General features: G+C 35.6%; 1 protein-coding gene and 1 pseudogene across 1 annotated transcript in view; one reads left to right on the top strand and one right to left on the bottom strand.

The window, feature by feature from the left end:
• LOC131773880 (acyl-CoA dehydrogenase family member 11) overlaps nucleotides 1–23,876 on the top strand; it is a 52,014-nt gene extending 28,138 nt beyond the window's left edge. The window contains 15 exon segments of the mRNA XM_059089846.2: nucleotides 1,625–1,764; nucleotides 2,311–2,423; nucleotides 2,974–3,100; nucleotides 4,335–4,403; nucleotides 4,679–4,817; nucleotides 6,681–6,734; nucleotides 6,737–6,790; nucleotides 8,319–8,381; nucleotides 8,384–8,416; nucleotides 8,491–8,557; nucleotides 16,627–16,712; nucleotides 19,415–19,483; nucleotides 21,314–21,468; nucleotides 21,572–21,688; nucleotides 23,229–23,876. Coding sequence (XP_058945829.2) covers nucleotides 1,625–1,764; nucleotides 2,311–2,423; nucleotides 2,974–3,100; nucleotides 4,335–4,403; nucleotides 4,679–4,817; nucleotides 6,681–6,734; nucleotides 6,737–6,790; nucleotides 8,319–8,381; nucleotides 8,384–8,416; nucleotides 8,491–8,557; nucleotides 16,627–16,712; nucleotides 19,415–19,483; nucleotides 21,314–21,468; nucleotides 21,572–21,688; nucleotides 23,229–23,444 — 1,502 coding nt within the window. The 3' untranslated portion in view covers nucleotides 23,445–23,876.
• A 168-nt stretch (nucleotides 23,877–24,044) lies between these two features.
• LOC136277687 (uncharacterized) overlaps nucleotides 24,045–25,228 on the bottom strand; it is a 3,230-nt pseudogene continuing 2,046 nt past the window's right edge.

Raw genomic sequence — 25,228 nt, 5'->3', positions numbered from 1 at the left:
ATAGCCTTCAAGATAATTAAATGTTTTAAGGCCATGCTGGTTGAGAATCTAAGTAACTGCAAGAGTGGAACACTGACATGCCATCATGGTAGAATGGAGGCCCAAGGTTAAAACTGTGTCAAAGTAAACTTGACTGTTCCATGTATAACCAAGTAAATGATAATCATGTGGATCAATGGGGAATTGGTGGTTCACTTTACATAGATCACACTTGTATAGCATACAACCCAGACTGAGAAAAACAATTGCTAAGACAAAGGCATCAATGGTGGGATAACTCAATTCCAGAAGCTCTCCAAGAAAGTAACCAGAAGGAATACCATTGTTAACGGATGAGCCACAAGGCCAGCTCAAATCAAGGATCACTCTTCTTTCGTTAGTAATGCTTGGCCACCTTGTTGAGAGGAGAAACAGCAAAGCTGTCAGGATGTCATGCTCCTGATATAGTCTTATCGGTGCACCAATGCGCCATGAGGAGTATGTATTGCACAGATATTAAAGGAAAGTATTGCCAACCTCCCACTATCTATTTCAGTGCAAATTTGTCACGAAATTGGTGAGACGCAACTTTCAAATGATGTGCCTAGTAACCCTTCGCGTTTCAACGCTTTCAGTATTTCAGCTGGGTGGAGGCCTTCCTTGTGGAAGATCTTGATTTTTTTTGTAGAATAATTTGAAACTTTGGCCATGATGACTACCAAAAGTAGAGTACATAAAAGATCCCAAATGCATCGACACAATTGATACACTGAGTGTTGGCATGATTGCAAACAAAATAGGTTGCGCGAAGGACTCAAATCGTGGCAGGAAATTCCATGTGAGTTTTACATAGAGCAGTACCAAACCACAAATTCAACCAAATCTTTTTGAAAGAATGAAGAATTGCAATGAATTATCACCCAAAATGTTCGCCACATAGAAAAAATTTTCGCTCGAAATTTCAAGTCGCATTAACACCATCAAGAAAAATGTTGCCGAAAGTTCAAGCCGTTCAAAACAATACATGCCTCGAAAATTCGCGGAAGTGTCGTTGAAGTTTCGTTTCAGTCAGGAATTTGTTGAAAAGCTAGGAATTTTGTCAAATTTCTTCGACAGGTGTTTGCATTACTTTTGCACAGTACTGTATGGAACTCCCCACAAAATACTTTGAAGAAAGCTGGGGCTTTAACAATCTTTTTTTAGAAAGGCCACCCAAAGTCATTTTTTATCAGGATACAATGAATTGGATCATTTCGCTCTAAATGCATATTGAGTTTATTTAGGTGTCCAACCTTTTCTTTTTTTTCCTTTTTTTTTTGCAATTTTTTTATTCCTCTCTAAATTAGACCTGTAGATAGTGTTTCTGTATATACTTATTACTACAGCTGTTGTTAGGATAGAAGGCCACTAGTTTCTCAGTTGAATCACTGTTAAGTTTTTACTCTAGTTGAATAAAGTTTGTTTTTTGTTTTTTTGTTTTGTCTTTTGATTGCTTGCTTCATGAGTGCCTGCCACTAAAGGTGAAATGCAATTTTGACTGTATATTCAGTCACCAACCTTTTTCTTACTTGTTATGGCAACCAAAGTGGGTGCTACATGGAGTGGATAAGCAATGCATTAGAAAGCCTTTTGTCTCTCTTTACAGGGTCCTTGGCTCCTGGAATTCCAACAGAGAAGGATCTTATTTCTTTGTACTGTAAATTTAGAGGACTTGGAGATATTCACCATGAACATTGGAACTTTTACATTGCATTATCATTTTTTAGAATGGCAGCTATAGCCCAGGTAATCTTATTAGAGTTAAATGCCTATTAGGTAGCCACTCAGAAAGTGACCAAATGTAGCTACTTGATAGAGCTTGTTCACTTATCAGGGGCCATTTCAATTTGTCAACAACCATGGTTTATTATGGCAAATATAGCATTACTGTAGTATTACTACATCTGAATGAAAGCATTTATATGTTATGAACATAACTTTGCACAAGATGGAAAGAAACATGTTGAACTCTAATTGATTGTGGAAAATTGTGCTCTATTTCAGATACTTAGGGACAAAGTAGAGTTAACATTGCATGTAATGTCCTATTTCACCAAAAGTGGCCTTCTTTTTAAAACTCTACCCATAATTTTACCTTTTCTGAGTAAGAGCCTTTAATCAAGGGAACTACTTTTTGAAAGGATTATGTTATTGGAGGTGTTAGGAAGTACCGTAATATTTTGATCTCAAATTGTGATCTTGGTGATAGATGGTATGTTGACCAGCTGTTACTTGGTCTATTGCATTCTGTGTTTATATATCACAATTCATAGTAAAAATTGTATCCTTCAGGGAATCTATGCAAGGGCCATCCATGGAAATGCAAGTGCTGAAGATGCTTCTTTATTTGGAAATCTTGTTGAACCCCTGGCATGTGCAGGACTAAAGGTGGCCCTTCAGGCCCAGTAAGTCCTAAGAATGTTTTATCACACCTTGTGCACAAATCATGGGATATGAGAAAAAAACTGAGCCACAGAGACTCTATAGTGAGCGAGACCCAATATGAAGTTCATATGACATGGGTTCAATTCCTCATGGGGACTCAGAATGTTTTCTTTGTTCCACGCTTGTGACAAGATGGAAACCATCTTTATCTATTTTCCTACCAAGCTCAAAACTTTCCATCTTTCTTATTATGCTTAAAAACAAAGCTTTATTTCCTCAAGTTTTTTTTTCCAAATGTGTGAAAGTTATGTTTAAATCAATGCCACATTTTTTTGGCAGTCTTTTATACTAATTTGTGTTTACTCTAAATTATCAATGTTTCTATGTAATCCACAAAGCTTGATTGGCAATCTTTATACCCAATTTTGGGAACTTCTGTTGAAGACAATTTTAGAAGTTCATTAATTTTTTGTTTTATACCAAATCATTGTTGAAAGAAAGTATTTCTTTGATGAAAGGTCAACATTTACTACTTTTCCAACTTATATTGCTTTTTCTTTCTTATTTGAGAGCAAGCCATGTAAGTAAATTGAACATGGAGAATGTGTCCTCCATCTTCCAGCCATCCCTGAAGGCTCAAAGACTCTATCAAAAAATGATTGCTTTTATGGAAAAGTATGTGTACCCAGCTGAAGAAGTAAGTGGATAAACCATTCGTACAAATCACACCTTTAACATGTATCATGACATGACTTTTGTCATCTTTGTCATCTGTTTTTAAAAGAAAGGAACTGGGTTGACTACTATTGTCTAGCACCAGTAATAGGTAGTAACTAATAACCACTGAGTAACTTATTTGAAACAATTTATACTATTTTGGGGTTAGACTGTTTTTGTAAGGTTTGTCTTAAGAAAAGTCATAATTACAATTAAAGGTTATGTTAAGAAACATTAGAAATGTGCCAAAATTGGAATAGATGATTCAAAACCCAACAATGATAACATATAGTGATGCTTCAAAAGTTATTTTAAAAACCTCAGACTATTTAACAATCAAGCACCATCATAATTGTTGAATAATCCCCTTGCCAAGATTAAGTCAAGGGGGATTATTCAACAATATTCACTGAGCCTGAGGTGAATGATTGTTGTAGTATATTTACCTACCTAATTATAAGTGCTTTCAAATTTTGTTGTAATGTTGAAACCATTCTGTTGTTTTGATTACTTGTACCAAGGTAAAGAGCCAGTTTTCACTGGAATTTAACAGGTTCATGTTATTCAATCAGCAAAAACTTTACATCGTTCTTCAGGGAACTGTTACTCCAAACCTAGTGGCATCTTTTGTGCTCTTCAGAACTGAACTTTCTTTATCACAGTCATCAGTTCCTACCCTAACCCTAACCCTACACCCTAAGCAATACAGGGCTCCTGCTGTAATCACCTTATGCAAGGTGATTATGGCAAGATATCATGCAACCCTCAATCATTAACAGCATGTGCATCTATAATCACTAGAGCAATTGATCTAATATTAGTTTGGTTTAATGGCATATTGATCCTCTCAGGATGCAAGAGAACATGACCTCTTCATGTAACCCCACCTTCAAAGCAAAGATAGAGAGTTGACATTATGAACTGCAGACCGATTTTCAATCTAACTGAGGGTGCCTTTTTTAGCAAAATGATGGTCATGATCAGTACAATAAAGTTTTGCTTAAACAGAATAAGACAAGCTGGGAGGGTCTGTAACTTATGAACTAAATCCATTAACAAGAGCAGGTTGCCACAGTGATAGAAAAGCTGACAACACATCTTACTTTGCTAACAAGATTAACTTGCCATTTGTATGCTCCTTTTAAGGTCCAGAAACCCATCCTTCATTTGTCAGACAAGGAACTAGTTTTACTTATACTGTATGTTTTTGTTAGTCTTACTATCAGCATGTGAGTAATCCAGCGACCCAGTGGAGTGTCCCTCCATTTATGGAAGATTTGAAGGTACTGTGTCATTTGAATTTCTTTAATCATACACCTGCTGATATTTTCTGTCATAAACATTTTCCACCTTTTTAAAATCTGTGATAGTAGTTTCAGTTACTTTTAATTGCTTAGCTCTAGTCTTACTACTGAAAGAAACAGAGTTGCCATGGCATCTGGGTAACTCTATCAAAGGAAAAATTTGGGGATTTTAGTGCATTTTAAAGCAAAAGATTCTATTTATTGGAAGAAATTCTCCAGGTTTGTAAACAAAATCATCTATTTTTTTCACTCAGGAAAAAGCTCAAGGGGAAGGTTTGTGGAACCTCTTTCTATCAAGTGTGTCAGGTTTAAGTCAACTTGAGTATGCCATGCTAGCTGAGGTTACAGGAAGATGTCCTTTTGCTGCAGAAGTCTTCAACTGTAGTGCACCAGGTACCTTCATGGGTTACTTACTAATAGAAGATGCTTTATATAGATCTATATGGATCTACAAAAGTCTATTCAGATCTATCTATATCTATAAAATGTGCAAAGACAGAGTTTGTGTCTAAAAGGGTACAGGTTAATTGAATTACATGCCTCCATCGACCAGAGTTCATTTATTTGGCCCTCCATCCTGTAACCTTCAAAGGTTACTAGTGTAGCGGGGAAGACAATCTGAACGCACAATATAAATCGGGGTTTAATCAAATGAAGTACATAATCAAAATTTCAAACAAAAATAAGGAGATAGGTTTGAAATCACAGATGAAGAGGGAAAAATAAGATTGAAGATAGCTTAGTTAGGATTGATGGTAACATTGTAGCTGAATTTGTGTGGTTTGAACTAAAAGAAAATGCAGCAGAAACTTAATTAAGAAAATATCCCTGAGAAATGTAACACTAGCCTAATTAACAATGAAGCAGTTATAAAGTGAACTGAAAGCAAGAAATAAATCGATGTACGTATAAAAAAAAAGGAAATATCTTAAATGATATATAAAAAACTTACTTTGGTCTAGCTCCTAATGATTGTAGATAAATCGTTGATAGTGGATTGTACGTGAATAGCAGACAAAATTGGTGGTGTCAACAGCAACTTATAGCGATGAAATATGAAATATGATATCTGGTACATGTGCTTAAATGAAACTGATTGAAGTAAAAAAACTTATTAGGTAATAATCATTAACCAACAAAGAAATAATAGACCAGAACAAACATAACAGAAAAGTACACAAGTTCTGTGTTTCGAAACTAAAACATCCTTTCATGCCATGTTATTTCAAGCCATTTTATAAATCACTTTGATGATGAGATTGAGTAACCATGAAACATATCTTCAATTGAAAACATTGAAAACTTGTGGTAGTTTTGTAAAGAAAGCAGTTGTCTGCATATACATAAGAGATCTATAACAAAAACAATACTATTCAGGACTCTAAGCTCACTTTTGTTAAATAGCAATTTGGCAACCTAAAATCATAGAATGGTTGCTTGAAATAATAATTTATTAGGTAACTGAAAAAGTTGTTGTTGTCAATCATTTGGGAAGATTTGTGGTATATAAAATGGCTTAATACTCCAACAACCAAGCAGTGAAAGACAAATTTTTACAGGGGAAAATGATGAAGTTTCAATGATGTTTATACAAATGTATATCTCAGTTTAACTTGTGATAGCCATGCAGCATTCAAAATTAAGGGTAAGGCTTCTCTGTGAATGGGTACACTTGATTTGTAATTTTTGTTATACATTCTTTTTCAAAAACATTGCTATTTCAAAATAAATGTGGAATATATACACCTTTTCTTTTCCCATGGAAAAGGTGAAGACAGAATAAATTATAGGGACAATAAGTTTGTCAAAAGGAAAGTACAATAGTGGCTGTTAGAATAACCTTTTTGGTGACAATTAAAAGAAAAGGTTTATTTACTTGACATACATTTTCAAATTTCAAGGTTTTTGAAATGGTTTTAAGGGTTTATGTATTACATATTATACATATGAAATCCTAATGGACAAAAGGTTCCTCATATTTCTTGTGTTCACTGCAAGAACTGCTAGGATACTTACAATTAAAAGCCTTTGGTCATGTTTTCAATACCTGTGTTAGTTATGTTCCGATGTTATCGTGGACATTCATTCATTAGACAGTCTGTAGCTTAGGTTTTTGCACAGTATTACCAAAAAAGTCTGAAATTTTTTCAGGCTTACTCTCTCTAAACATAAGTTAAGATTACACAAAGAGGCTTTGAATATGTTTACACTCTTCTCTCAGTTAAATAGTTTCTCTTTTTTTCTGTTTCTGTACAGACACTGGCAACATGGAGGTCCTTCATTTATTATATGGTACAACTGAGCAAAAGAAGCCTGGCTTGAACCTCTTCTGAAAGGGACTGTGAGGTCAGCATTTTGTATGACAGGTAATATATTTCATTCCTATAACTCTGTCCTCTGCATAAAGGGAAAGTATTGAGTTATTGAAAACTTAGTTTCATTTCATTATTTAAACTAATAGTCCATTTTACAGTTGTGTGCTGGTTGCCAAGCCTTGAAGAGGAATGAGGCTAAGGGTGACCTTCTTATGATACAAACCTTGCTGCTTTTCAAATGCAAAGTACTTTGTTATCATGCTATCTAGATACTGGTCTCTATCACAACAAGGTCACTTTCATCCTCACTCCAAATCAAAGGCTTGGCAGCTAAGTACACAACTGTACAATGGCCTATTATGTCTAACTTCAACCATGACAATGGTAACACTTCATTTTACATTCCTTACTATAGTGCATTAAAATTTATAAGTAGCTTTAGCTAAGGTATCTATTGTAAAACTAAATGTAAATTTGTAGGGTGCAAATGTTCTGTCATGTGGGATAGCTCTAAGGAAAAATAAGTTTTTTGACTAGTGTAGGAAAGATTCTGAGAAAGTTCTTTAATTAATCCCTCTGTTTGGCAAAACTCATATTTTATACCAATATAGCACGTCAACTACAGTGGGAGAGGTGGTGGGAGATGCATTGGCCCAATGTTTAGTGCACTGACTCTGGGTTGAGTGGTCAGGGCTCGGCACATCAACGTGTTGTGTTCTTAGGCAAAGCACTTACTCTCTCAGTGCTCTGTCCATCCAGGAGTGTAAATGGGTATTGGCAAATTGTTAAGGAAGCCTAAAGAAATGCTGGCAATAACCTTGCAATGGACTAGCATCCCATCCAGGTGGTGCTGGTGATGCTCCAAGTTGCTTAATGCTATGGAAACTTGGATGAGCTCTGGCTGGAGAGGACCTCTTTGCTTGAGTAGAGACTTTATCTTTGTTGTCAACTGCTCAACAGAGTAACCCTGCATAACTTGAAAGTCAATGTTTTGGAAAAAATAATCTGTAATATCTATCATGCCAGTGATTATGAACACCAAAAAGCATTAGAAAACTGCTTGACACAGAAACAATTGTACAAACCAAGAAACAATACAACCTGAGAGGTGCTGATATCTTATAGCAGTCAAAGACTAATACATTGACTTCTAGCTGAAAATCCTGGATGTTCATTAGGCCAAAATTATGGAATGCAACACCAGACAAAATAAGAACAGTGCAATCCTTGAAGGCTTTTAAAAGCAGTGCCAGAAAATTAGAATTCTTAGGTATATCGTGATCACATTTTTAAAAGCTATTCTACTGTGACATGAAGATCTCTATTTGTCTTTTTTAATGTTTTCTGTTAAAATTTTAAGACTGTGTATGTAGTAATTTTATTGGTAAACATTTCTATTGTTATATATATAGTTATTTATTATATTGAAAACTAGCCTGTAATTGTTTCTCTTTAATCCTTAAGTATACTCACTCAATAAACCAGTAGTTTTTGTTTTGGTGTATGTATGTATGCATGCATGTATGTAAATGTTTAAGTTACTTGCTTAGTGGCTACTCTTACTTTTATAATATTTCAGAACCAAGTGTGGCTTCGTCTGATGCAACAAACATGGAGTGCACGATTACCAGACTTGGAAGTGAAATGTTATCAATGGAACAAAGTGGTGGAGTAGTGGTAAAGAGCATGATTTCATTCTTTTAAGTCACTCTACTAGATTTGCATTGATGTATGAATGGTTTTGTTTTTAGGGGCAGGGGACCCACGTTGCAAGATAGCCATTGTGATGGGAACTAGTAAAGCTCCTGGTCTATCAAAGTAAGCTCCTCAGTTGTGTTTTATTAAAGTTTGTAAAATGACTATAAGGATTTTAAATATTATTGTAAAGTTGGGAGGTATAAGGGTTATTTAACTTTTTATTGTAAAATTTTTACTGAAGGTGCCTGGATTATTACTTATTGCAACAGGAAACATTCAGTGAGTTATTTGAGAGTAAGAATTCTCAGGAAAAAATGACTGATGTATTGAATGTTAATTTTCTTCTAAACTTGCACTAAGATCATGTTAAGCTTTGATATAGAAAGCCATGGTATATCGAAACTTCTATTTACACTTTTGTCTTCCCCAACTCAAAATAATTTTAAAAGATAGGTAGAGTGCTGAAAAAGAAAAGAGGAAAACATCAGGAAAACACATATTAATGAAATGCACTATGGCTGGCTAAATGATCATTACAAGGCATCTATTACTCTTCTTTCATGAAATCTGTGAAATTTACTTTTTCTAGGAGTCTAAGTCTCAAAGGATGAGTTTCCTCTTGGAAACTGTGTGTGAAATTGTTTGATTTTCAAGAGCCACTAACAATAAATAAGGAGAATCTGTCTTTCTTCATTTTTCCTAAAGGTCGCTTTGATAAACCTTTTTCAAAAATTCTACTAAAATGTGCGATTGCACTTTGCTTTCTCCAAAAAAGTTCCAAATATGCCCACACTATGCACATGGTTTGAAAGAAGATTTCAACTTCTCAAAGAAATCTTAATAATTAAACAATTTGATAACCAGCCAAACTATAATATACATTAATGCTTCACTAGCACTTAAACCAAACACTCAAACTACTTAAGAATTCATTGGGAGCAGGGTAATTCACAATTTCATTTATGCATACATATAAGCATTTCATGCTGGAGTAAGTTTGTTGGATGTGATGAACTATTAGCGACCATAATAGAGACCATCACAATGACAACAGGATTTGTGAAAGTAGTAGTTCCCCACGATGGATAATTAGTTAACTAGAAGCATGGAATTAGAAAAGAACTTCTTACCTTACGTTTGGTTTTTGGTTTCATTTCTAAATGGCATGATCCCAGTATATTAGGGATTCCGTAATGCAAGTGCACTGATTCATTTGAAACTGCAATAGCTATTAGATTATACAGTAGACTTAGACTTTTTTATTGTGAGATGTTAGAATCAATGGTCAAACTGTGATAACCAGGTCAGCAAAAACTGGCCTGTGTTACTGTTCTTCTTGAGAAAACTACCTCCCCCTCCCTTGCAAAAAAGGCATTGCCAGAGAATTGCATAGCTTATGGTGGGTCAAGAGAGAGAGTTAGAGGAACTAAGCTACAAGAATAAATGTATCAACAAGATATAAGAACTTTCCTGTGATGTTTTGTTCTAGTATACACGTACATGTACCACACTATGCAAAAGTAATACAAATGATTATTGTCAAATATTGCACTTTATTGACACTCCATAACAATAAATTGAGGAGATATCAGAGTTTTCCTGCAATATCTCGTTCCAATATACATGTACATGTACAGCACTATGCAAAAGTAATGCAAATGATAGTCGTCAAATATCGTGCTTTGTTCTTGTGATATATTGGCATCATATCAGCAATTTATCATGCATTCTATTGTCACTTCAGAACAATAAATCAACAACATATTAGAGCTTTCCTAAGATATCTCATTCCAATTATAAATCATCATAACAATACATATATTGTATATTGTCCTGAGGATATATCTCTACAATGATGTACAGTAGAGTGCCTGGTACATGATTTCTTGTGCAAGTGAAATTTTTCCCCCACTTAGCATAATGTGCGATAAACAATTTCCTTCTGTGCTCTCATTGCCTCGGCAAAAGTAGCAAGTGATTGCAGTCAATAGATAATCATACTAAAATCACTTCAATAACTTGTTTGGAAAGGTAACGAGTTGAACTTTGTTACATCATTATATTTGAAACATGGCTGGCAACAAGGGAAATATTTACAGGGTAATTTAGTGTTATCAACTGAGGTGAAATTGTAAATTGGCCACTGTAAAGAGTTTAAAGGCCAATGTCATTTACTACATAACTTGTATGTATTGCAAAAAGTCATACATTGGTAAAACAGGCATGTGACTAGGTGACCGCTTCTGAGAACACCTTCACAACATAGATAGAAATGTCAAGGATGCATCCAAACCAGTCACTAGACACTCAATATCTCTAATCATTCTGACAGTTTGTGGCCTTTCCCTAAACCTAAGTAGTTCGGAAAGCTGCGAAACTCTAGAACAAATAACTATCTTCTAAATAGGCACTCTTAATCCCCATGGTATCAACAAATGCTTTTCATTCTAGTAATTTATTCTTGTTCTCTCATCACCATATTCCCACCAATAGCATAGCTCCATTTTCTGCATATAAACCCACACTCAACCCACAATTCCTCCAATTGTTCTGAGGAAGGGCTAATGCTTGAAACATCAGACTTAAAACTCTTTACAGTGGCCCATTTACAATTTCAACTCAGGTGATAACACTAAATTACCCTGTTATACTCTCCCACTGACACAACAGCTCAGTTTCTTTAGAAACTTACCCCTTTTATTCAAGGGAAATATTTAGTTTGAACATATCAATCAACAATGATAGGTTGTAACCAAATGATTTTATTGAAGCATCAATCACAGCACCCTATGGTTAAATGACAAGTACATAAAGAACAAAGATTAAAACAGCTGAGCAGTCTAATTTACATGTTTTTCCTTTTTATTTCCCTCAGAAGCTGGTGTCGTTTTCCTATGCTTACTTAACATGTATCACACATTGGTTTGTTTCTTCTATGCTGTGGCACTGATAGGAAAAGACCTTGAAAAAAAGGCTTCCTAACATTTCTATGAGATTCTGCTCAGATTCAGCAGAAATTTTAATTTCTTTTCAAAGTACTGTTTTTATGAGATCTGCCTTTCTCTCGTTGCATTATGGTAACTGCTGGTTTTCCTAAATTTGGAGTTTGCTCCTATGGAGCTGGCACCTTGTTGGCTACCTTGAACATCAAGTTTGCTACATCAGTATACCCAGCCTGCTACTAACAATTAACTTCACTGCATACCTGTTTAAATCACAATACTGCAAGAAAGTTGATACAATACTGAATGCATAACAGTTCTCTAACACACATAACACAAACTGCATTTTCTGAATAATGACACATTTTATCTATTAAGTAAAATGAACTTTTTGTTTCTAAAAAGCATGGGATCTCTCACTACTTTCACTGGTAAACATTCAAATTAATAAAAATTCCTGTTTGTCATTGTGAGTTTAAGGTTGAGTACAGGATACAAGAGTTAAAGTGTGTTAACTTACGAAGTTCAATTGACATAGTTTACACTCTACGTGATATATTGTACAGCTTAAACAATATGTCGCTTACTGTAAATGATAGTTCATGAGGAGCTCAATGATATGTCAGCAATTTATCACAGCTGTTAGAACAATAGCCCTATGATATATGCTGATATATTTTTTCAACTAAATATTGCTCAAATGTTGTGGGTGTACCACAATTCCTGCTGAATTACTTTTGCACAATACTGTTGTGAGTAAACTACTCAGGTTATGTATAATTGATGCATATGTGAAATGATCTGATAGCATGGTAAAATATCTTGGTGAGTCTTCAGCTCCAATTAATTAAGTGCTGCAGGTTTATTATTCTAAAAGATAATATCAAATAATCAAGGAAATATAGCTCAAAGAGATATTTAGAGGTAAAATCGTGGCTGATACACTTCTTTTGTCAAAGAAGGGAAAAAATAGCAGCCAGAAATTGATATACAGGTTAAAATAATTATAATAATATTATTTAATATCATCAAGAATTTCACTCCAGAGACAGGGATTCTGCTGAACAGAACTTACCCCACCATCTGGGTAGGTAAAGATGTCAGGGCAATGTTGGTCTGTTTTATGGAGCTTTTGCTCAATTCAAAGTTTGCTCCCCTACACCCTTTGCTAGTCACTCCCCTGTAGAAAAAAAAAGTTTTCCCCTGCTTTTACTAGTTTACCCTAAACCTTTCAACTCATATCCAAACAGCCGAATGTACTAATTTTCTTACAAAGTCATACTGCTTTTGGATCAACATGCAATTTACAGTGAAATCATAGCACAGTTCAATCAAGAGGTAAACTTTTTGGCATGCTACTAAATGGCGGAAAACTCCTACACAAGTTATACAAATCTACTACATTACTGTGGTTTTTTTGCTAACTATTTCCTGCTTATGTTCCCAACAAAAATCACGATCTACTTCAAGAGCAAACTAAACACTCAGGCTCCTTCAGTGTGTGGCAAATATTCTCAGACAATGAATGACCACCGTATGTATGTCGTAGTTTGATACTGGTATTTGTGCTTTGTGGAGCTCAGTGTTTCACTGTGACTTAGCATGCTTTTTTAGTCAAGTGTTTGATTTGGAAAAAAAAAGAAGCATTTTGACTGAAAAATGTATTATTTTGACTGAGAAGCAATATTTTGTGCCATAAGGAAACAACATTTGATATTTGGGGGGTGAACTGTTAAAGGTTGGGGTAGACTTGTCTTCTTTAAGGGAGGAACTTACAAAGGCTGAGGGGAGCAACCTTGTGAGGAGAAGAAACTTTCAGTTACCCTGAGGGTCTAAGCCTTGACTTGGCCTTACCCATGTTCTCCAACACTTCAGGAAAAATGTGGCCAAACTGTAATTGGTTCAAAACTTTGATGCACATATAATAATAATAATAATAATAGTAATAATAATGATAATATTAACTATTTATTCGGCAAAAATAGATTAGCTGATATTAACCTATGTGCAGTTGATATTTCAAATTAGTGTTAGCAATAAAAAGATATTAAAAACCAAAAGGCAAGATTTGGTCACAGCTGTTAACAGCTATGTATATATAAATATATATATATATATATATATATATATATATATATAGGAAGTCTGCAAGTCGATTTTCGCGTGGAACAGTGCTCAATATGTTGAAGCAGAGCAGGATAAATATTATGAGAGGAAAAAAGGGGACGTAACTACATTTCCCGACAAGCCTGTTTCGTGAATCGCTTCACTCTTCAGGGGTTTAATTAAACCTCTCATAATATTTATATATATATATATATATATATATTTATATATAAAGAAAAAGTTGAGAAAAACTATATGCTACATTTTTGCTGTATTCTGTCTTGCTCTAACAAATAGTGAAATGTTTTTTACATAAAAGTTCATAAATGTAAGTCTAGCCCACAATTCGATCTTTAGTTAAGTGCTCCATTTTTTTCCTGCTGGAAATTTAAATGTAGACTGGCCTATAGCAGATTTTACTTTAGGCAAGTGAATTTCTTGGGTACCTCCACAAAGTTCTGATCTGAAATTCATGTAACTCTGAAGTTGCATGGGACAATCATGGTTATTAACAATTTTAAACACTAGCTGAAGACACATATATTGTCGCCTGCTGGATAATGTAAGAAGTCCTAATTTGTCTCTTATCCTTTGAGTGCAAGTCAGAAGGTTTGTCCTTAAGATTATTCTAAAAGCTTTATTCTGTAACCATTCTAAAAAATCAGATTTCTTCTTGGTGCAGGATCCCCATATGGTAGAACCGTAATCTTAAATAGGTAAAATTGTCACTTTATATATCTTCAAAAAGGACAGCTGGGCCCAAAAAAGACAAAAATCTGTTTAACAATTTAACTGTAGGGTAGACTCTGGACGCTATGTAAGATATGTGACTGTTCCAAGATAATGATTCATCTGCTATCACACCAAGGTGCTTAAAAGATCTCTTCTGGTTTAGAGTTGAATCACCGTAGAATATATTTAGGTGTCTGGTGGTTTTGACGGCCTTCTGTGAAGCAATCACCATTGTTTCCGTCTTTTTTGTGTTGCAAATGAGACCGTTGTCGCAGAACCATTTGTTTATCCTTTTGAGATCATCATTAATCTTGTACACAGCCACAGCAACATCTTTGGAACTGGAATGCATCTCTGTGTTGTTTCCATAAAGTGCAATTTCTGAATCTTGATATGCTTTAGATATGTCGTTCATATGGATATTGAACAATGTTGGTCCCAAGATCAACCCTTATGGCACTCTGAAGATTCTGAAGTTCTGAAGCAGAGTCTTTACATACAACACATTGCGATCTTCCTGAGAGGTAGCTCTTAAACCACTGGAGTGTGTTCTCTTTTATTCCATAAGATTCAAGTATGGCAAGCAGGATGCCGTGCTTAATGACATCAAATGATTTTGTTAAGTCTAGGAAAATGCAAACTGACTTAAGACCACTGTCAATGGCAAATTTCCATAAATCCACTACTTTGAGTCGAGCCACTGTTGTTGAAGAAAACTTTGAACATGCAAATTGATGCTGTTCTATGAGACCAACCTCATGAGCAAAATTCTGTAATTCTATGTTCACAAAAGACTCCATGATCTTAGAAACCCAGGGCAATACTGAAGTAGGTCAATAATTGTCACAGTTAGCATTAAACTTCACAGCGTTTTGGGGCTTAATGGAATGCATTGAAAGATATCAATGTTCTGTAGGTCTAACAGTTGGCACGTTTAGGACTCCAAAAATAGGTAAATGGTCACTAAATGAGGTAGAAAGAACACCAGCTAATTTAAATGAATCAGGGGTTGATGTTATAAGTACTTCAATTAGGGAACAGGTCGAACTTGTCACTCTGGTGGGCTCTGTTATCAATTGTGTCAGTACATTTGCCATCAGAAACTCTTCCATTCTCCCCATTTGTTGCAAGGTGTTATTTAAACAATTGCAATTTAGATAACCAGTAATTATCACCTCTTTCCCAGACCAAGTTTCTATTCAGACAACATCATTGAGATAATTAAAGAAATCATCCACAGGAGCATCTGGGGCTCTGTAGACGCACCCAATGACATACTTGGTTTTATTTATCTTCCCCTCAATCCAAATTGCTTCAAAGTCATGATCCTCAAGTTCAAGACGATGTTTGAAATTAAAACCATCAGTAACATATAGAGTGCAGCTGCCACTGCCATGCACCAACTGATCCTTCTGAATAACTCTGTATCCTTGAATGTGAATTTTGTCATCGGAGATGGTGTTGTTTAGCCATGTCTCTGTGACAGCAATAATAGAGGGGTGATTATAAGTAAAGATGAGTCTCATTTCTTCAATATTTGGGAGCAGGCTCTGGCAATTTAAACTAATCAGCCAGTCTGATTTCACTCTTGCTTGCTCGTGTTTATTTTGCAGTGCACTTTGGCTTTCCATACTTTCCATTTGCCTTAGATTTACAGCAACATCACCATTGAGTATAATTGTACGAGCTGCAATGGAATTTGCATAATATACAACATTTGATCATAATTGCCTTTCCAATGAACTTAAAGCACATATAAACATATCTAATCTCACTATGCATTATTTCAAGCCTTTGAACATCCCCTTGTATGGCTAGGGGACAGAGATTCAGTGAAAGGAGGATTGGAATAATCTTTGTCATTACCTTAAAACATACAGACTGTGTCCTCTTTTAAATTCAAGCTTGAATTGAGGTTGATTGAACCTTTTTTCAATACTCATTGAAGACTTTTTTAAATAGGCATTAAATTCATATGTTTGATGTTAGTATTGACTTACATATTTTCCTGTGTTTTTTTGGATAGTTTCATTTTTGTCTCCATTAGCAATACTGTATTGTCTTTGACACTCTTTTTGGAGAGTTTCAACAAACTTTTGGATACTTAACAGCTACTGTTTATTTAGATTTATTTTTAACTGTTGATGATCATTGTCATTCTCTCAAAGCCCTTGCAGACTCATCTACTCAAAATATCTCAATTTGTATAGCTTTGTTCTTATTGTTTATTATTACATCAAAATCTGAAATTCATTTCTGTTCAGTTGTGCCTCAGCAGGAATAAGATGTTTTGTTCTAAATAGTCACTTAGTAAGATTTTGTTTTAATTTTTGTTAATAAGCAAATTTCTTTGATTATATCACATAGGCAGTAGATTTACTTAATTGAACTGTTTCTTTCTTTCCCCAGACATAGGCGTCACACCATGGTGTTGGTTCCATTAGATACTCCAGGTGTAACCAAAGTCAGGTCTCTTACAGTCTTTGGTTACAATGGTAGTTTTTTACCTTACTTTTACTTTTATGGCCAACGTTACAGAAAAATTACAGCAGTTACTGTAATGATTGGATTTAGTGCCCTCCTTCCAATAAGCACCCCTCTCAAAAAAGTGCCCCCTCAAATTTGTTTCTGTTTAAAAGTGCCCCTATGGAGTAAGCACCCCATTCTAATAACCACCCTTATTGGATTGTACCTATTTATTATAAAAAATTTGTAACAGACATACATACCTTTATTTAGTGCTTTACAGTCCTCACAAAGGAAAAGTTCTTCTATTATTCTGTTAAAAAAAATTGTGTAAGATTTTGAATTATGTCATAATTATCCCTTACCACACCACACTTACACAACACAACAAGCAAAGAAGACAGTGAATCTGTTTGGCTCAAGGAAAGCCCCTGGTGCAGGAGCAATGGCCAAGAAACAACTGCAATGATGCAATGAACAAAACAAAGTGATCAAATGTTCACTAAATGTCACTCAACAGTTAGCCAGGGGCAGCATGTAGGCTTACTGATTTATTCCTCTAGCATTACAATCAATTATCCCCACCACACCACACTTGCACGACATAACAAACAAACAAGATGGTGAATCTGATTGGGAATCTTTAATGAGGAAATGAAAAACCTCCAAGTAAGGTCAAAGAGGCCTTGACAAGATTCACTATAGAAGGAAGGAAGATGCAAGGGGGAAGGATGGGATGCTAGAAAATGGGTCAGGAAATAAGCACAAAGGGAGTATAAGAAAAAGGCCTCACAACTTGACCTAGTTAAAAAGCTTGGATGTGCTCAAAGACAAAGTTTGAGGGCACAAGTGTGGCTGCCAAAGGAAGAGGCAAATACAACTTATAGGTATCGGATCTCCAGTCTCCTTGAAGCTTAAGGAGTTCACCTGGGATGCCACACTAAAAGGCAAATATTGTGCTGCCATGATGCAGACCATGCCCTGAGTAGTCCTGGGGATCGAAAGAAGTTAGGATGATGCAGGTGAGCTGCTGTGAGGTGGAATTGAAGGAGAAGAGAGGATAGGTGTCAGGTGCTGGAACAATCTGTAGTAAGGAGCAGAGAGAAAATTGAGCATTCAGGAAGCTTTTGACAGGAAGGCTAGTCAAGGTTTTCTTTCTATTATGGTAAGAAGGGTGCCATAACTTTTGAATGTGATACTGCCTCTAGGAAGTGCAGTGCATGCGGAAAAGGCATGTAATGAACAAGGGACCAAATGTGTTGTGCAAAAAAGTGTGAAGAAGCTAGGCAGCCAGCCTGCCAGTCAGTCAGACAACAAGCATACTGTAGGTGGAAGGAGTTGCAAAGGTTAAGATGGGCATTGAAAGGGAGCAGGATGGATGGATGGATGGTGTGAGGGGAACTTTGTGATTAGGAATGTGCTCCATGGGCTTCTCCAAACTTTTCAGGGTCAGTATTACATTGTGATGGTCCACATTTTGAGCAAAAAGATAGAGAGAGAGGCTAAATCAATAAATGGCAGACAAGTAGAGTGAAAGAAATGGCTCTTGAAAAGGCAGCCAATACCAGTAAAGCCCACATCAGTACAAAAATGAGTACTTCTGTTGATCCAAGGGGATGAACTTATCAAATGATATGCTGGAAGGAAACATTTCCACCAGTGTAGATCAGAGAGATGATCCAGGCTGGGTGAAAAGTGATTAATTTTTTTGGGAAGTTGACTGAGCATGGAGATTCTATTTGCTTAATGCAAGGGGAAATGTGGGAAAGCTTGCAAAGAAATGAATATGAATAAAATTTTGTGGTGCTTGGTTAATTTTTTTTTTGGTTTTTTTTTTTTTTGGTGCTTGGTGAATTTGGCCAATGACAAATGAGCTAAGATGTACAAGGAAATTTGTCACTGTGTCGTTAACTTGACCAAGGAATACCATTCTTTTGAGGGAATGGCAATCCTTGGCTGGGGTATGATTCCAAACCCAGGCTGCTGAAGAGGTCTTCAAGATCTTGAAAGGCGAGTGAGGCATCTATGCAGGACGCCTTGGTATGGCCAAAGTTGTTGGTGAAGTTGACACACTAGTGACGATAGGTTAAGCATAAAATGGCATTTGTGGTGTGCTTGTAATGGAGGGTGGCTGACCTCAGGCTAAAAGAGGTTGAAAGATCCTTAAATGTTTCATGGGAAAGGCTGCATGGAACATGTAAATGAGGCCATTCTTGTAACGAAAGATCGTTATAACAAATAACGAAATTTCGCCAAATTCCGTTTGCATTACTTTTGCACAATACTGTAGGTATGAATGAATTATGGTCAAGTTGACCTTGTGATTTACTGCCATTGTTTCCAGAAAACAAAGTGCAGCAAAAGGAATTGTTGCAGGTATTCAATTACAAAGGGATGAAAGAGAGTGGGCCTTTGCTTTAAGTACCAAGCAGCGTGACTCAGTGTTGAGTTGAAATTAAAACTTTAGGTTAATTGCAAAACTGTAGGACTGTAAAAACTGTAATTGTGTCAATAGGAACATACTTTTCCAGTTATTTCAGGTTAAACGTTATAATTTAGGATTACATGTGGCATGAATAATCAGGCTATGGAAAACTTAGTTACTTACCTTAAGGTCCCCAAAATTAACATGTTTGTCTGGGAAAGTATAATTATCTTAAGTAAGACTTAGGCACAAAAAATGGACACACCATCAGAGTCATGTATTATGTCATGTTTCCTTGCTTTCCAGATGCTCCACATGGCCACTATGAGATTGAGTTCAAAGATGTTCATGTACCAGTATCCAATATTATATTGGGTATGTACATACACAGGTTACTGTTAATTTTTTTTAATGTTATATTTTCATTATCTCCACCAAATTCTAGCAAACAAGAAAAATAGTCAATCAAGGACTGCATGTGGCTACTGATAGGGTACAATTATTATACATGTAGCAAAGAACAGAAATAGATGTTACATGATGATTTAAGCAGGTAGTGTTGAAGAAGATCTATTCTTACACACCACCATGTCCTCACCCCCCCAAAAAAGTTAGAAAACATAGTAGATATAACATATAACACTCAGTAGGTTAATCATTGCTGTTGATCACTTGCTAGAACAGTACAGCAGGCCTTTTCAATTAGCACACTTTCTCATTTCTCTGTTTACTTAATATGAAAAACTTTGACTACATGTTAAATTCAAGGTGTTGTATTTCCCACCTTGTTCACTTTACAAATTCTACTTAGCATAATTTAGGTTACTAAAACAGTGAAGTACTTTCTCTCCTCTGAGACAAGATCTTTGTTCAGTTTCTATGAAGCACCAATCACACCTATTAGATTTTTCTGTACGAAAAATTTTCTTTTTAATCACCTGTTGGCAAGAGGCTATTGTGAAATGATTGTGAGATGTTCATCATACTCTGTAGTGTCACAGAAGGACCTGAAAAATTATATCTTCAGTTTTTACTGAGCATAATTCACTGGTTGTAAAGGTGAAATGCTTTCCCTTTTAACTCAGAGACAACACTCTTCAAAATTTTCATACTTTGTCAATCACACTAATTCCATTTTTCAGCAAGAAATAGGGGAAAAGGGAAAAGAGGGCATTGAAAAACAATGATGGTCTTCTATAGCATCATAGCAAGCACTGAAAAAAGCATTGTTTTGTTGTGTCAAAATGATTAGTTGAGATAGTAAAATTCTTGAAAGTTTGCAAAAAATAATCCATTTTAAGGCATTCACCTCTCTGTAAAGTGAGATGTACCCAATAATTGCTAGAAAAAATGTCAAAGCAGGAAAATACATAATTGAATTGAAGCAACCAGCCAATGAACTTTGACTGTTCCCTCAGCTTGTGTTTCACATCAGATTTTATGTAATCAAAGCATTTTATCATGGTAGATTTATGGAATCTTTTTATATTGAACCAAAGAGTTCCGTTTATTACAACATTGCAATATTTTAGGTATAAACTGTAAAAAGCTTGTGTTAAAGGTGAAAATTAGTGGAAATAATTCATGTAAGTTCTTAGATATTTCCATGAGATCACTGATAATGTGGTGGGTTATGATCGAAAAGCCAGAACTTACCAAAGTTGAAGCAGAAAGATACTCCAAAACAAACAGTGACTAGCATCAGGAAAACCTCAGGCCAAAATTGGTTGAAATTGGGCATTCTATTGTTACCCTCTGACCCTCATCCCTGTGACGTGTGGTTTTACCTCCTACTATATAGGAGATAGTAGCTACAAAATGTGTAACAGAACCCAAATATTAATCTGGTATTGGTGCTAGATTAGGATGGGTTCATCTCTCATGTCATTTAGTAGAAGTCCACCAATTGACAAATTGGTTGCAAGATGTTAAGAGATGTCCTGTGGCACTCTCAGATAACTTTGTTTCTACTAAAGGGAAAGTCCTCAGTGAAAGCATTAGTTAAAACTTTTTAAACAGAGTAAGGTGTGAACAGAAAAGTGACTTCAAGAGTTAAATCAAGTAACCCCAGATCTCTGATACAGTAATCTACACTGAAACATTAAATTAAGCAGGCTGCATTTCATTTAAGTAGGTCCTAAGTTTGCTGTGGTTTAAGGGGAGAGTGACAAATACTAGTGGAATTTTATTCTCTTATATGTTTAGGTGAAGGAAGGGGATTTGAAATAGCTCAAGGTCGTTTGGGTCCAGGCCGTATTCATCACTGTATGCGCTTGATTGGTTTGGCAGAGCGATCTCTTGACCTTATGGTCCATCGGTCTTTGGAAAGAGTGGCATTTGGAAAACGTTTGTCAGAAAAGGTCTGAAAATTTGACACCTTTAACCATTTTCTGTGGCCAAATCAGCCAGTAACTGAATTTTTAATGATAAGATTAACTTATACTATATTTACCTTTTTCTCAGGGGATGGTTCAAGAGCAGATTGCTCTTTCTAGGATTGAAATTGAGCAGGCGAGATTGCTAGTCTTGAATGCTGCTTATAACATTGACAAGCTTGGAAACAAGGCTGCTAAGAATCAGGTGTGGCTTAATTTCAACATGCAACTGATATTTTACTCTAAAGGATAAGGTCCCAAATCATAGTGACCCTCTCTCTTAATCTTATTGCAACTACTTACTACCTTACTAATTAATCTTTAGCTATTTCAGAATAACCAACACAAATGCAGCTGATGGCTGAGAATTGAACTTAGATGATTACTCATTAGAATGGGCATAAAATTGTCAAGTGTATTTGCATTGCTTATCATATGTGTTGTAAATGGGTATAAAATGACCTAGTTCATTGATCACAAGTTGTGAGGGTTTGTTGCTCATATATAACAGAGCATAAAATAAACTGACTATAAAAGACAATTGCAAACCTTAGGGAAGAATCACTTTCCACACTTGGTACATTTGGTATATATGTTAAAGTTATATGCAGATATGTTGTGTAGATATGTTTATTGAAAAAGTGCAACTTGCAGCTGGAGGGCTGAATTGCATGTACACTAAATAATAATTTTAAATAAAATTTATAAATATACAAATTGAATAACATCGATGACGTGAATTACAAACTAATTTAATCTATGTGATCTAAATATGTGTTATAAAAAAGGGCATCATATCTCTTAAATCTATTGGAAAATGTAGTTCATAATTTATATATCAGGATTCGTTGTAAACTCCAACTGAGGAGGGTATAAAGGTGTTCATAAATTTACAAGTCTTTGCTCTTGGGGGGGGGGGGGGGAAAACAAAGACTTGAGTCTGTCTAAGATTATGTATCTTGGGATGTGTCTTTCCGGTAGAAGATGTCCAAGGTTGTGACTGGGTGTAGTAACAATGTCATTAAATAGTTTGTCACATGCTTTTAAACACCTGTTGCTTAGCTTTAAAATTCCACTGAGGTCCAAGCTGTCTGCATAGTCAATGTTGGGTTAGATGATTGTCAGAACATGCTTCTGAACCTATTCTATGACATCTGATAAGTAGGCTGGTAGTTCGAAATGGAAAACCTATTCTCCTGTAAGTGGACAAAATATTCTAATACATACAGGAGAAATATTCTCCTGTAAGTGGACATTCATCTATTTTTCTTTGGTGTCTGCTTAAAACTTCCATAGGCAGGCAGTTCTATTAACAGACACTCATTCCAATTCATAAAGGTGTCCGCTTATGAGAAGGTTGACTGAAATTCTGCATCACAAATAAGGCTTTGCAATCTCCAGATGGAAACTAGCATTATACTTTCATTATCTTTATGATGACTCTATATCATTAACAATGATTTAACATTTAATTGACAGTAAATGTAAAGCAACAATAATTATTACACTTAATAACCTTCTCAGTGTATCTCAGTCTGGCACAGTGTGTCAAAGAGCATCCTGTTTAATCGATTAAAAAATTTAAATTCTTGAAATAAGGCAAGTAAAATGATTGCTTTACAACTTACGGCAGCTCACTTTGCAAAAGTGAATGTGACTACAGCATCTCAAAGCATTTGGACACATAAGACTCTAAAATCCTGGACATGATATAATATATAATATATATATATATATTTTTATAGATTGCCATGGCAAAGATTGTTGTTCCTCGAATGGCTTGTAATGTTATCGACAGAGCTATTCAGATACATGGAGGAAAAGGCGTTTGTCAGGATACTCCACTTGCTGGTTTCTATTCTCAAGCACGGAGTTTGCGGATAGCCGATGGCCCAGATGAAGTTCACTTGGAGGCTGTAGCTAAGTCAGAGCTTAAGAGAGCACTGACAGCAAAAATATAAAATGGTATAGATCAGTACTACTTTCTTCAGCTGCTGACCAATTATGGACTGGTTATAGAGTATGGTGGGGGGGGAGGGAGTTGGGTGCATGATTAAATGTAGCCTACCCTTGCATCCTATAAATCCTATTACCTACTCCCCCTCCTGATAAAGCTGTATGGTGAAGTGTATGGCTTTTACTTACCTGTCTCCCCCTCTGACAAAACTTGTGCTGCATACAGTATTAGGTTTGGGTAAGGGTGGTTACAAGGGTAGTTCTAGAGCACTACTTCAGTAAGTGTCCCGAGGGAAAAATAAAAAGAGGCTGTACTTTGAGTTTGTCTAAAAAATTATGATTATGCAAATGATCAGAGTTTCTCCTTGCCTTGAACGTTCTTTAAACATCAAAGTAAATGTACAACCTTCAATTGTAAAATAAGAAATTATACTATATTATGTCATTTTTTTCTTTGATATGGCAAGGTTATTGAAATTGATATTGAAAAGTCCTGGTGCAGTGGTTTTGCATGCACGACACCATTCTCACTGGCAAAGTGTTTCCAAAATGCCTTGGCAAGGTGCTGACATGGGACTGTAGTATTTCCGACTGTGTTATTCTTCTAGAACATCCTGCCCTATAACTTCTCTTATATTGGCCATGTCATTTGCTTAAAAACATGGAAAAAATCCTTTAAATGGTCAAGAAAGAAAATCATCTTATTTCAATACTCATTATAAAAGTTATCATAAAAATCCACCTTAAGTTTAGCATATTATTTTGAGTGATTAGTCAAAATAGAGAGCTGAGGCAAGCATGAAGGCTTTTGTTGGTAATGTCAGTCTTACCTGACTAATTTAGAATTGTATAAAGCGGGAAGTGGTGTGTTAACCAAGGTGAATTGGGGGAATTATGGTTATCAAAATGTTCGTCTGAAGAATTTTTAATATACGAATATAGAATCGATCCTCGCAGCTATGAACAATACTGAACTACGTAGTTGAAATAAGGTCTGAAAAAAATTGAGGCCCCTACGGGATTTGAACCGGTAGCGCTGCAGCGGTATCAGAGAGGTCATGGGTTTATATCCCGTTTGGGTCTCTATTTTTTTTTTCAGGCCTCATTTCAACTACTAGTTTAGTAGTGTTAATAGCTGCGAGGATCGATTCTATATTCGTTTCTTCAACTGCAGTGCACTTATATGATTTTCATATATTTGCATCGAATTTTTAATATTTTTCTGACTTAGTGGAAACTTGTAAATTGCTTAACGGCCACCTTAGCGACCAGGCGCGGATCTAGGAAAAATTTTGACCGATTTACTGCAAAATGAGCGCCGAAGGCGCAATCTCCTAGGTAGGCTTTTACACAAGTTGCTCGGATATCTCTCAAAAGTTGCCCCAAAAATTTTCAAAAGTTGCCCAAAATCATTTCACGAAAAAGTTGCTCAAAAGTTGCTTTTTATCGACTCAAAAAAATCAGTTTCTACTACTGATGAAAGTAAATCTTTGCACATCTATACGAATTATTTATTTATTTATATATTAATTTCTACTCGCTGACATTTCTATACCTACAGAGATGATATCTTAGTCTCTCCACCTGTCTATCTTATTTTACATCAGTTTATGGGAGTCTGTTTTAAATATCGGCTATTCACCTTCAAGAAAAATCATGCTATGTAACATTCAGTGATGTTAACAAACACAACAATATTTGAAAATATCTACAAATTTGATGACTGTCATATTCGCATTTGTGTTCCCTATGATGAATCACTGGATCTTCTTTCTCTGGTTGTTATTGT

This window comes from Pocillopora verrucosa, chromosome 13, assembly GCF_036669915.1.
Source record: "Pocillopora verrucosa isolate sample1 chromosome 13, ASM3666991v2, whole genome shotgun sequence".
Taxonomy (NCBI): Eukaryota; Metazoa; Cnidaria; class Anthozoa; order Scleractinia; family Pocilloporidae; genus Pocillopora; species Pocillopora verrucosa.
The sequence above is the reverse complement of the archived record's forward strand: the minus strand, read 5'-3'. Positions and strand labels throughout refer to the sequence as shown.